At 48.3% G+C, this 12,102-nt stretch overlaps 1 protein-coding gene across 9 annotated transcripts; it reads left to right on the forward strand.

Moving 5' to 3' along the window:
• The first annotated feature begins 4,277 nt into the window (after positions 1 to 4,277).
• On the forward strand, positions 4,278 to 10,287 carry HAUS4 (HAUS augmin like complex subunit 4). Of its 9 annotated transcripts, none has more exons than XM_072624596.1 (10): positions 4,278 to 4,412; positions 6,047 to 6,124; positions 7,070 to 7,212; positions 7,308 to 7,439; positions 7,729 to 7,863; positions 7,977 to 8,073; positions 8,573 to 8,718; positions 9,098 to 9,228; positions 9,554 to 9,673; positions 9,810 to 10,287. In XM_072624596.1, exons 2-10 carry the CDS (start codon positions 6,070 to 6,072, stop codon positions 9,991 to 9,993), a joined length of 1,143 nt encoding a protein of 380 aa, XP_072480697.1. In that variant the 5' UTR covers positions 4,278 to 4,412; positions 6,047 to 6,069; the 3' UTR covers positions 9,994 to 10,287. The 9 variants fall into 9 exon arrangements, with proteins under 9 accessions (XP_072480697.1, XP_072480700.1, XP_072480705.1 ...); XM_072624599.1 differs by having other exon boundaries at positions 9,605 to 9,673; XM_072624598.1 differs by having other exon boundaries at positions 4,288 to 4,412; positions 6,050 to 6,124.
• The last annotated feature ends 1,815 nt before the right edge of the window (positions 10,288 to 12,102 follow it).

A 12,102-nucleotide genomic window follows, 5' to 3' on the forward strand; every position in this document is an offset into this window, starting at 1 on the left:
GGACAGAGCGTAGTGGCATTCTACTGATGGCCTCCATTTAGGTTGACACTGAAATATTCTTTGAGTCTTTCATAATAATAGCTCACATTTATTTAGTGATATACAATTTATGAAGTACTTTCCTCACAATCCTATGATATAGTTAGTTCAGGTATTGTGATTCTTATTTTTATGTTAGTCTGGATCTATGACTTTATCAATGTAGGAATTGCTTGATGTTAGTGACTTCTCTGCAATTTAAAGTCTTAGTTGCCTGGGACTCTGAGAGATTAAATAACTCACATTCCAGTGGTCACACGGAATGTGTCAGAGGTGGGGATTTGATCTCAAGTATCTCAGAATTCAAGGCCATCCCTCTATCCACTGCTGCCACATTCTTATTTTATAGGGGAGAAAACAAAAATGTAAAGCAGTAATGATGACAGTCATACAACTAGATATGGGCCCCAAACCTCCAGGTTTCTTGATTTCAGGTCCAGTATGATACAAAAGAAAAAGCATTAGATTTTTGAAAAAATATTTATTTTATCAATGAATCAAAACCCACCCTCTCAACCCCCAAGAACACCTTCCCACTTTCCCACTCCTTGAGAACACACGAAAATCAAAACCCTTCATTATCATGTATAGTTCACCCAAACTTTCCACATTGGCCATATCCAAAAATAATTTTGTCCAATTCTTCTTTCTGAGTCCTTTACCCTCTCTATCAGGACATGGGCAGCATGTTTCACAATAATAGGCCATCACCTTTCTATGTCATAACTTGTTCATCCTTTCCACAATTTATGGATACTCCTTCAGATTCTTCTTTTCCGCCTCAAAAAGCTATGACTATTTTTTGTATATTCTTAATTCATGTTTGTTTTGATAGAACTAATCTCTCCCTTGATCTGCTCTTTAATTCTTCCTCTCCTTTTCTCCCCTTTCCCTCCTATTTACCTGTTGAGTAAAATGAATTTTCATTTGAAGTTGTTTGTGTATAGTCTTCCTTCTTTTGACCAGGTGAGATGAAAGTAAGGTTTACGTGTCAGCAGCAAACCCCATTCCCTCCTCTTTGTATCCAGATGTCTGCTTGTGCAGCCTAATTACGTGAGATAACTTTCCCTTACCTTCCTTTCCTTTCCTCTTAGTATATTCCTCTTCCCTTCTTCTTCCTTTCCTAAGATCATCATAATGTAACAACTATTCTTAGGCTTTGTCTAATAGAATTTTCTCTATGAACTGATGATAGAGTTCATAAAGTTCTAGAGATATTGTGTCTTGAGCAGGTAGCTCTTTATGGTGGGATTTTTTTTTTTTTTTGCTCATTCTTCTAGCCTACTTCCTGACTTTGGACTTGATTGTTAAGGCCTAGCTTCACGCACTTCTGCACGGAAGGTCTGGGATGGTTCTTAGGGTATTGAGAGAGTTATAGCAAGAGAAGAAAAGAGGACTTAGGGCTTAGGTGTATCCATGAGGACACACTGACAGTAAGGGAGCCAAATAAGAATAAGAAGAGACTAAGAAAAGAACAGATAGGTAAAAGGAAAATCAAGAGAGACAGAGAGAGACAGAGAGACAGAGAGACAGAGAGAGAGAGAAAGAGAGAGAGAGAGAGAGAGAGAGAGAAAGAGAGAGAGAGAGAGAGAGAGAGAGAGAGAGAGAAAGAGAGAGAAGAGAGAGAGAGAGAGAGAGAGAGAGAGAGAGAGAGAGAGAGAGAGAGAGAGAGAGAGAGAGAGAGAGAGAGAGAGAAGAGAGAGAGAGAGAGAGAGAGAGAGAGAGTGACGGGAGAGAGACCCTAATCTACTCTCTACTATATTCATCTTCTCAGTAATAGTGGCTAGCATTTATGTAATGCTTTTTAAGGCTTATAAAGTAGAGTTTTACACATTATCCCAGTAGATTCTCACAAACAAACAAACAAAAAAATCCCCCAAACATTTTTGGGTTGATGTTTCACAGTCTGATGAAGATGCCCAAAACTTAGAGGTTCACTTGAATTTCTTCTGATGGTTTTGGTGAAACAAAAAGTGGATTTCATCAGCAAAAATTACCTTTCCCAGTCTTTAGTACAGCAGTCTTTATACTGTACAGTTTTCACTACAAGGTAAAAGACCCTCTGAAGATCTCCTCCTCTTGAGGGGCTTCCAGTGGCCCTACCCCTTTTGTAGCTCTGTGGCTTCAGCCAGAGAGCCTTCGGTGCCTGGAGTGGAGGACTTTGGCTGCCTGTTCCAAGCTAGAGGCAAAGCCTGGAGCCTGCATGGGGTCCTGCCACTCCCACAAGGAGTCAAATTTTTTCATAAAGCAATAACTATTTGTATACATGAGAAGCATTTATTTTATTAATAGCAAGGGTTAGCTACTTCAAGAAGTCTATGCTGCATTGCAGAGTAACCAGTAGTAACTACTCCCCTGTCATCAGGTCTTTCCAACGGTCTTTTCTAGTTTTCTGAGGATTAATTAGGATGTTTCACAGCAATAATTTCTTCTTTTTTTTTTTTGCTTTTGAGTTTCCACCACTCTTTGTAATTTAGGGACTGATTTGTCTCCCCATTAAAATGGTTTTTGAGAGCAGGAACTGTCTTTTTCCCTTTTTGTGTGTGCCTAGCACTTAGCTAGTGCTAGGACCAAGGACATGGCAGGTCCTTAATAATACACGTTTATTGACTGGGCTTAAATGATCCTTGCATGAGAGAGAAGGTTCCGCGTGCCTCCCACCCTCACTTGTGTAAGGGCATGCTGAAGTTTCAAAGATAAATAAGGTGGTCTATAACACTTAGGATCGCCTTTATGAAGTGGAAACATCTAGGGGTCCAGAAGGGAACTAGCTGGTTACTCTCATCAAACATGCCAACCCCAACCTCTGAGGACTTTAAATGGCTGGAAGAATCTCAGTAGCAAAGGAACTATCATAGAGGTGGAAGCCTTCCACTCCAGTGCAGGGGCTGGAGCCAAGACCCTGAGAGGGGGTGTTCTTGGGTGGGAGGTGCTGTCCTTCCTGACTTCCCTCCCCATCCCCTGCGGACAAGATCGCCGCAGTAAGCAGGACAGTAGTGTCCTCTTGGTCAGAGACTGGACTTGTGGAGATTCAGCATGGGCAAAGGGGCAAACCCTAGAAGGGAGCGGGCAGCCTCGAAGACCGGGCCTTCTTTACCACCATTCCAGACCAAACTACCAGTGTATAACTAAGTTTGGGGCTGCTCCTTCCCATGAGTATATGGGAGAGTGTGCCCCAAGCTTTTACAGGGAACGTTTTGTGCCACCCGCCTCAGCGTGCCACATTAACAAATAAATACCGGTGCCAACAGCTGGTTTTTAAGGGAAGGCACCTCGGTAGAGGAGTGAGCCAAAAGGCCAGCGACGACTCTAACACCTCTGGTATCCGATATCTCTAACGGCCATCGAAGTGTGCTCTTTAAGAGGCACAACCTGCGCATTCCTCGGGGTGAGATCCACGCTAAAGTGCCCCGGAACGAAAACAGTGCCACGTCACCTGGTCAAACCCACCCGGCCCGAACAAGCCTCCACGGAAGGCCCTCCGTGCCAGGCTCCGTGCCAGGCGCTGGAGATGCCGGGAAGGCTCTCTGCCTCTCACCATGACGTACCTCTCCAGGACAGAGGACTCCCCCGCCCCGGGGGCCACGTCTGGACCGGCACCAGACTCCCCCGACCGCCTCGGGCAGAGGTTGGACGCGCTCTCCGACTTCCCGACGACAGCCCGCCCTGAAGGGAAAGTGCGGGGGGCTGAGACTGGAAGGTGAAGAGGAGGGGGTGCAGGACAGAAAGAGGGAGTCTGGGCAGGAAAGCGCGGGGGGCGGCCTGGGGGTCGGTCACTGCGAGCCCCGGGGGCACTCGGGCGGGACGCTTCATCGGGAAAGCCAAGGGTCCAGCTCTCGGTGCCCTCGGCGCTGGGCACAGCGCCTGGCACACAGGGGGCTGAATAAGCTCCCAATGACCGTCCCACGGCCCTACGCGGGGCTGGCAGCCTTGGGGGGTGGGGGCCCCTCAATTTTCTGCTCCGTAAGGCGCCAGCGTCAAAGCTAATAACAGGGAGCACCGGAAGCTCAGCCCGCAGCCCTGGCCGGCCTCGCCTGGGAGCCCCTTCTTAGAGCGCGCCGGAAGAGGGCGTGGCCAGGGCGCCGGGGCGGGGCCTGCAGGATTTCCCGCCTCGGCCGGAGGCCGCTCGCGCTGCCTCCCCTCGCGCTGCCTCGCCTCGCGCTGCCGGGGCCTGCTTCGGGCCCTGCTCGGTCGGAGGGGCCGGAGGGCAGGCAGGCTTTCCTTGGTCCCACTTTACCACCCCCACGCCGGGTCCGGGAGGACGGTTCCGGCCCGGCACAGGGGGCACGGGAGGGCCCTCGGGGGGCCGCCGCCTCCCAGGACCGACCCCGTTCGTCGCCTCAGCGACGCGGCCACAGGATTTTGCTTCTGAGGTGTGTTTGGAAGCACTCGGGGGAGGGAGGAGCGGGCCGAGACGACAGCAGGCCTCTAGCGAGAGGTCTAGCCGGTCATCCTCCTGCCTCGGAGCGGTGGGTGGGGGCGGGGAGCGCTAGCCGCGCCGGCGCGGAACCGAACCGTTTTCCCTCGGCCTTGCGCGCGCCATACCCTCCGGCGTGGGGCCGGTCGCGCGCCCCCGAGCGGAGCGTCCCCGAGCCTGTGGCCGCAGCAGGCTGTGAGCTGCGCGCGCACCCGGGGCCGGCTCCGCCCCGCCCCATCCCCCGGGGCCGGCTCCGCCCTGCCCCCATCCCCGCCCCCTAGGCTCTCCGCCGTGTGAGTCCAGGCGTAGAGGCGAGGTGGGGGCTGGGTGCTCCCCGCGCGTCCTGATGCCCCCCGGGGCCACGTGAAACCGCGGCGTTCAGGGCAGGGCTCCTGGCACCGCAGAGAATTTGAAAGACTCCCGAGTCAGGACGTGTACAGCAATGCCTCGGGCCCTGTAGCAGCGTCTCACTGGTGTGCGCGCTGAGGGGGGGCGGTGGCACTGAGACCCCCCCCCCCCACCAGGCGCCCTCCCAGCACCCCTCCCCAGCCCGGCCCCCACGAGGGCAGAGGTGGGAAGCCGCGGCGCACTAGGCCCATTTCCGCGGTCCCGTCCGCAAAGCCCCCCCGCAGAGCCTGCCCCTGACCCAGCCGGGCCGGACCCGGATTGTGGGCGTCGGGTCCGGCCACAAGCTCCGTACATGAACTAGGCGGAAAGTTAGTCTCCGAGAGAAAAAGGCGGGTTTTCCAGAGTTAACCGTGACGTGAACGGGAGGAGTCCCGCGGGCAGCCGGGCCGCAGCGCTCCGTCCCGGGCAGGGCATATCGGGCCGGAGCGCCCAGGCGTGCCTAGGGGACTGGTAGATGCCCGGAAGCGGGCCCTGGTGGGCCTCCCAGCCTCGGGAAGGTGCTACACGCGGTAACTTTGTAACAAAAGGAGAGAGCGGGATGGAAGGATGGAGCCCCCGGGGCTGCGGAGCCCGGGCTGCGCCGTCCTGGCCACGCCCGCCCTGCCTGTCGGTCCGAGCGCTGACGGCCGCACCCCCGCCACCTCCCGCTGCCGCGCTCTTGTCTGCCCTCCCCTCCAGGTACTCCTGACCGGTGCCGTTATTTTTCCGGTGTGTCACTCCGGAGGACAGCTCTGGGCTTAATGATCGGGATGGTAGGAGTGGCTGGAGAAGCAGAAAAAGACTTTGGGAATTTGAAACTTAGCCGAGTGATCTGACGGGAAAAAGAAGCAGGCTTGGAGGGTCTTTTTTTTCTTTCCCGTTTCACTCCTAACTGGGAGGGGTCACCTCCAAATTAGCCCAGACCCGATGGGGGGAAGTAGCCCTCATTGAGAATTCCGTGGAAACACTGCTTCCAGGAGACTTCTTTTTCAGGCGGTGAGAAGTGGAGAGATTAAAGGACTCGGTTCGGAAAGGGTTTTGCCCCTCGCTGGCGGGCTCTATGGAGACAGCCAGAGAAGAGCTCGGTCCTCATGCTGCATGGCGCCCCGCTTTCTTCAAGGGCCGTTCTTGGCCTTGGTCACACTCTTGGGGTGAAGGTGCTGAGGTGCCCCTCATTCCACCCTTTGTGTTCTGCTGCTTTAGCAGGTGGAAGTCCCCCCGGAGACATGGCTTCAGGAGATTTCTGCTTCCCTGGAGAGGGCATGGAGCTGCTCCAGCAAGGTAAAGGGTTGTGTCATTCAGGGGGCACTTCTCCATCTTCTTCACTCCGTGCTCATAAGAACTGCCATTATCTGTCCCTGTGGCATCTCAGTGCCTGTGGTAACTTGGGGGAAACCAGAAGTCGTGAGGGTTAAAGGGTGCTCCCAGGAGGAGCAGAGCTTGTCCTGGGCTGCTCCCTTTGCCACAAGGAGATGCTGCACTTTGCCATCCTCCCTAAACAGGAGTAAAAGGAGATCCCAGCATGGCACAGATATACATGTGTATGGGCACCTTATGGGTTGAACACCCAGGGAACTAGAATCTCAGTGTCTTCTCTTGCATGGAGTTGCATGACACAAGCATAGCATAGCAGGGCCACAGTTCTGCAGCATCATGTGAATGAATTACTGCACCACGGCGGGCATTTAGTGACTCAACTTTTTTGGGTTATTTTTAATTAAAAGTAAAACAACAATTTGTCTTTCATCTTTGGCTGTAAATACAATAAATATTCCAAGAATACAATTTAATTTTCTGTGAAGAGGAGTTTGGGTCACGTGGTGATGCTTTTTAAATATTCCCTTATTTTCAGTACTTTGTGTAATTCTCAAATTTCACTTCCATTTTGTAAGGTCTTTTAACTTTCTTCCTTTGATGATTCATCCTGTAATCTTTTATGAAGTCTCCTTTTTTATAGCTTTCTTTTCAATCTCTTTTAACATAAACCACTTTTAGTATCTTGGCACCATTCAAGGAGTATTACCTCAAATATTAGTGAATATTATTCCAGTAGAATTTTAAAACTTATTCCCATTCCACCACCATCCACTCCCCCTTTAGCAAAAAAACTAAAAAAGAGGAGGATCTCTGTTAGATCAAGTTAGTAGGATGCTGGGCTGCAGAAGGCGGAGTCTTAACCAGTGATGCCTGTTTTATTTATCTTCCTGGGGTGGATATACCATTAAGTCTGCAGCAAACAACTGCCACCTTGTAACCTGACTGAAGAAGACCTCCTGCAGAACCCTCATTTTAGCAAGCTCCTGCTAAGTGTCTCTCAGTACATGGATGAGAGTGGTTTAAGCACCACCCTTGCAGAAGAGCAAGCTGAGGTAAGGGCTGAGGGAGAAGGTATTTCTTCACAAGAGAAGGGAAGAAGTGCTGCCGTAGCCAGAGGGCTCCATCCTAGAACCATCTGTTCTTTCAGGCATGGAAGGAGGTCAGACTACAAAAGACTGCATGGCTGAGGTCAGAAATTCTGCAGAGACTTATACAGGAAATGCTTGTAAACTACTACGTGAAGACGCAGGACACAAATCTGACCCCAGAGGATAAGAAGGTATTGTCTAAATTAAGAGAGATGAGATGAGGTTGCTTGCCAGGGATGTGTGATCAAGTCAAGGCAGGTTTTATCTGATGATGTAAGGGAGAAAGGTGAGTAGCTAGAAGAGAAGAGAAATGGAATATGGAATTTTGGGGGAAGGTGGGAGGTCCCAAAAACCTTGAAAAGAAAGGTATAAGAGGAGCCGTGGGGATTGTCTGAATTGGGTAACATGTTTCCAGGCTAGAAGAATGTGTGGAGAACTGGTGGATGAGGATGAATGAGGAAAACTCCTATTTCTTTTTAGTTTCATGAATCCCTTGAACAGAGGTTACTAGTGACTGAACTGACTCGACTTTTGGATCCAAACCAAAAGAAAGAGATGCCACCTTTGCTGGGCCTGGAGAAGTCAGACTTGCTAGAACTGATGCCCCCTTCAGAGGTCAGGTGGGGGTGAGGCTGAAGCTGAGAGCTGAATAAGACTCTCTCCCCTTCTGTATGTCCATCTTCATAGTTGTGGTATTATATTCACGTCTCTTTGTTTCTGAATTGTAGGATTTTCTGAGAATGAGAGAGTGTCTCCAGCCAAAAATTGAGGAAGAACTGAAGAAGAAGTGTTTTGCTCTACTCTGCTACCATGATCCCAGTTCAGGTGAGCCCTCGCTCTGTGCTTCCTGTTCCTCATGGGCCCTCCTGGTGTCCTGTCACTGTCCTTTGGAAAAAGTCGGCATGTTCATCTTCTGAAATCAGGGGCAAAAGTTTGAAAATTTTGGAAATCTCCACTTTATTCGCTACAATAAAGAGTATAGAATTCTTCCTGTTTTCCGTTTGTCCAGTTAGGTACAGAGCAGGAAGCACTCATTCTCCTTTTGTAGAATGGATATTATTTTCCTAGAGGTCTATAGTAATATGGAAAGGGAAGTTTGGGATCAAGAGTTCTCCTTACCTTTGTTTTCAGGAGGCCACGAACACTGAATCTGGGGTTAAAGGTGAAGGAAAGGGAGCCTTTGTAATCTGGGTGGGAAATAACTTGGAAGAAAAGAGGCCCCGCCATGAGGTGTTTGAAACCTAGCACCAAAAATGGCCTTGGAGGGGCATGAAGAATGGGAGAATGCGCTCTTAGGAATCTTGTTCTTTTCTCCTTCCCCCAGATTCCGATAGCGAAACATTGAAAGCAGCAAAGGTATGGCAGCTGGCAAATGTGCTGACAAGTGAGAAACAGGAGAACCAGAATGCCAAGAAACAACAGAAGGAACAGACAGTGCTACTTGAAAAGCAGAGTTCCATCTATTCTCAGGTGTGTGTGTGTGTGTGTCTGTGTCTGTGTCTGTGTCTGTGTGTGCATGTGTGCATGTCTGCATGTGTCTGCCTCTGCATGTGTCTGCCTCTGTGTGTCTGCGTGTGTCTGCCTCCGTGTGTCTGTGTCTGTGTGTCTGTGCCTGTGTGTGTCTGCGTGTGTCTGTGTCTGTGTGTCTATGTATGTGTGTACGTGTCTGTGTCTGTGTGTCTTTGTGTGTGTGTTACGACAACAGCCTGGGAGAGTCTCTTCCTTATTTCGGTGCCCAGTATGACCATGGCCTTAAGGTGAAGCTTCAGGAGAACATTTCTGATTTCATCTTGAATTTTATTTTTCACTAACTTAAGTAATCATTTATTTTATCTCCTTGGTGCTTCAGGTGCTCCTCCGCTGTCTTTCACTGCTACAGAAGCTTCTTCAGGAACACCGGCTAAAAACACAATCAGAGCTGGATCAGATTAATGCCCAGTACTTGGAGATCAAGTGTAGTGCCATGATTCTGAAGCTAAGGTAACCCTTAGATTGGCAAGGGTGTTTGTGGGGGAGGGGAGGAGGGAGTGTCCTAAAGGAGAGTGGTTTTCTTTCTCCCATTGCCCCCTGCTGTGCCTAGCAACATGGTAAGCATTCAACAAATGTTGGATAGCATTATTAGCCTTTGTACTGCCCAGAGAATTCACCCTTAAGTTTTTAGTTCTGAGTCTTTTCCAAGATGAGTACTTTACCAGGAGATAAATTTTGTAGGGGTCCAGAGTAAAGCTGTATTGGCCATTCCTGCTCAGTTCACACACTGAGGCTGGGCACTTGGAGCTGTTTGGGTTGTCTATCCTGTCCCTAGGTTGGCTGCTGTCGTTGATTTTGATCTTCTCGGTAATTTTCTTTCCATCAGAATGGAGGAGCTACAGATTTTGTCAGACACATACACAGCTGAGAAGGTAGAGGTTCATCGCTTCATCAGGTGAGTGATACATAGTTTGGCCTGCCACTCAGCTCTAGCAGCCATCGTGTTCTAGACTCATCTCCCTTCTCCATTTGGTGTCTCTTTTTCTCAGTTGCCACATCACTTCCATTTTTCCTTCCCTTTCTCATCTTAGGGATAGTCTGGAGGGAGCCATTCGCCTTCAGGAGCAAGACATGGAGAAATCCCGCCAAGTCTTGAGCACTTATGAGGTGCTGGGTGAGGAGTTTGACAAACTGGTGAAGGAGTATACCCATTTGAAGCAGGCAACTGAGAACAAGCGCTGGGCTCTTCAGGAGTGTAATAAGTCTTACCATTGAGTTTTGTAGAAACCACGGACCTGGGTCCTTCTGCTTCAAGAGCACACATTGTCCTTGGCCTGTTTCTTCTACACAGGTGTTGCCTTCTCGCTCTCAGAGGGAGGAATGAGGAAACCCTCCTCATACAGCAATAACTCCGTTACTACTCCTAGTTTCTGTCCTGTGTTGCAATAACCTGGCCTCCTCCAATTCCTCCCTAGGAGCAGATTTGCGCATTTTGTGGCCTCTTCAGAAAACCAGCCCTGCCTTTTGTTCAGTTGTTGCCTAAATAAAGTGGTGATATGGTTTCCTGGACTATTAGTAATTCCTTTTGGGCTGAAATGGAGAAGAGGTAGTGTAGCCTAGTGAGTAAAGAGCTAGCTGCCTTTTGAGTTGATACTGCCTGGGTGCAAGTTCTAGCTTTGGCACATACTTGTTAGGCGGTTGCCCAAGTCAGTTAATCTTTTGGTGTCCCAGACAGCTCTCAGAAGACTATAAATTACTGAACGGTCGCTTACATTCCCTCCTGGAGAGCTCCTTACACTGGTAAAATCACAGGTTTAGAACAATTAAAAAAAAAAGGTTGGAAACGTTTGAAAAGGCTACTTGTCTTAGGTTGATAAGGAAGGTGTTCTGACATATGTGGAGAGAGATTTAAGGGTAGGAGGGAAGAAAAATTAGCATTCCTATGTGAAATCCTGAAGTACTTTATTCTGAAGATTGTATAACTAGGAATCAAGGGAGATTGTTTGCTCTTTAGGAAACTAAACAATTGAAATGAGTATGGAACTCCCTCCCCACCTCCAACGATACAGGAGAGCCATTCAGTGATGGTTAGTATAACCATTTCTTTATAAATAAAATTCTGTCAACTAGTGCTACCCAATTACTGGAAAAAGAGACGCTGCTAGCCTTTTTCTCACTTTACCGTATGTGATATAGATGGGGTATACTACGGATGGTGTCTGTAGAGCCAGAGTGGTAGGTATGGAATAAGAAGAACTGGACCAGAATTGCAAAGAGCAGGTGCCTAAGGAGAAATGGGCCCTGGTTTTTTGAGCCAGAAAATCCGAATAGGAGCAGTAAAGAGCACTCTCATTCAGAAGAATACGTCTAACCCAAATTACTGCCTAGATAAGGTCAGGTTTTGGCTGGCTCCTTATAATAGCTGTGGGAAGGAAATGCAGCCAGAAGGGTTTTAGTCAAGATCACAGATAGAACGTGCTGGGAATTAAAGGCAAAATGTCATTATATTACCTGGAAGGTTAGCAACCAGAGTTTGGAAATGGAAACCCTCAAAAATAGATGTTGCAACTCAATACTATGACAGTCAGCATTTATCAGTCAAGCACTCATTACACATGGATGTTGTGAAGTTATAATAAAAGAAATAAAAGAGAATTTCGGCCTTTGTGGAGTTTATAATCTATCTCTGGGAGGCAGAAAGACATCTCAAAAAAAATTCAAGGACACTTAGAAAGTGCAAAAGTGAACAGTCAGATTTTATACATAAATCCTGAGAGAATGAGGCACTAGTGCGATCTGAATTTTATAGATTTAAGAAAGGTTTTGGGGAGAAAGTAAATTCTGAATAGAGTTTTGGAGGAGGGGAGAGATAATGACTGGTAGAAAAGTAGCATTTGTACTCTTGGTTGGGTGGGGTAGTTGGATATTTGAAGACACAAGTGGAAACAAGTTATAAAGGAAAGCCTGACCCAACTTATCTTTACTCAGATAGACAGAAATTCATATCTAAATCCTTTTGCTTCAGGGTAGGACAGCCTGGCAAACTGGGATTTAGGGAAGTCACTTTCAGATTTCCAAAAGGCTTAGGGAGCAAGATGACATAGCTTCCTTATTATTGGTCTCTGAGACATCCCTCCTGCCGTTGCAGTGGTTTGTCTAAAGCACACCATTGACCAGATGTGGAGTATTTACTACGAATAGGAACCTTATTCTTATGGTAATTGACTGCTGAAGGGTACTTGGAATTGATTTAATTGTTCTGGTAAACAGTTGATATTTTGCAAAAAATAAATTACCAAAATGTTCATATATGTTGACTCCAGAGAGTCAACTAAAGGACTATATCCCCAGGAGATCATAAGCCCCTTGTGTTTAAAGCAGCAC

This window comes from Notamacropus eugenii, chromosome 7 (genome assembly GCF_028372415.1).
Source record: "Notamacropus eugenii isolate mMacEug1 chromosome 7, mMacEug1.pri_v2, whole genome shotgun sequence".
Classification (NCBI taxonomy): Eukaryota; Metazoa; Chordata; class Mammalia; order Diprotodontia; family Macropodidae; genus Notamacropus; species Notamacropus eugenii.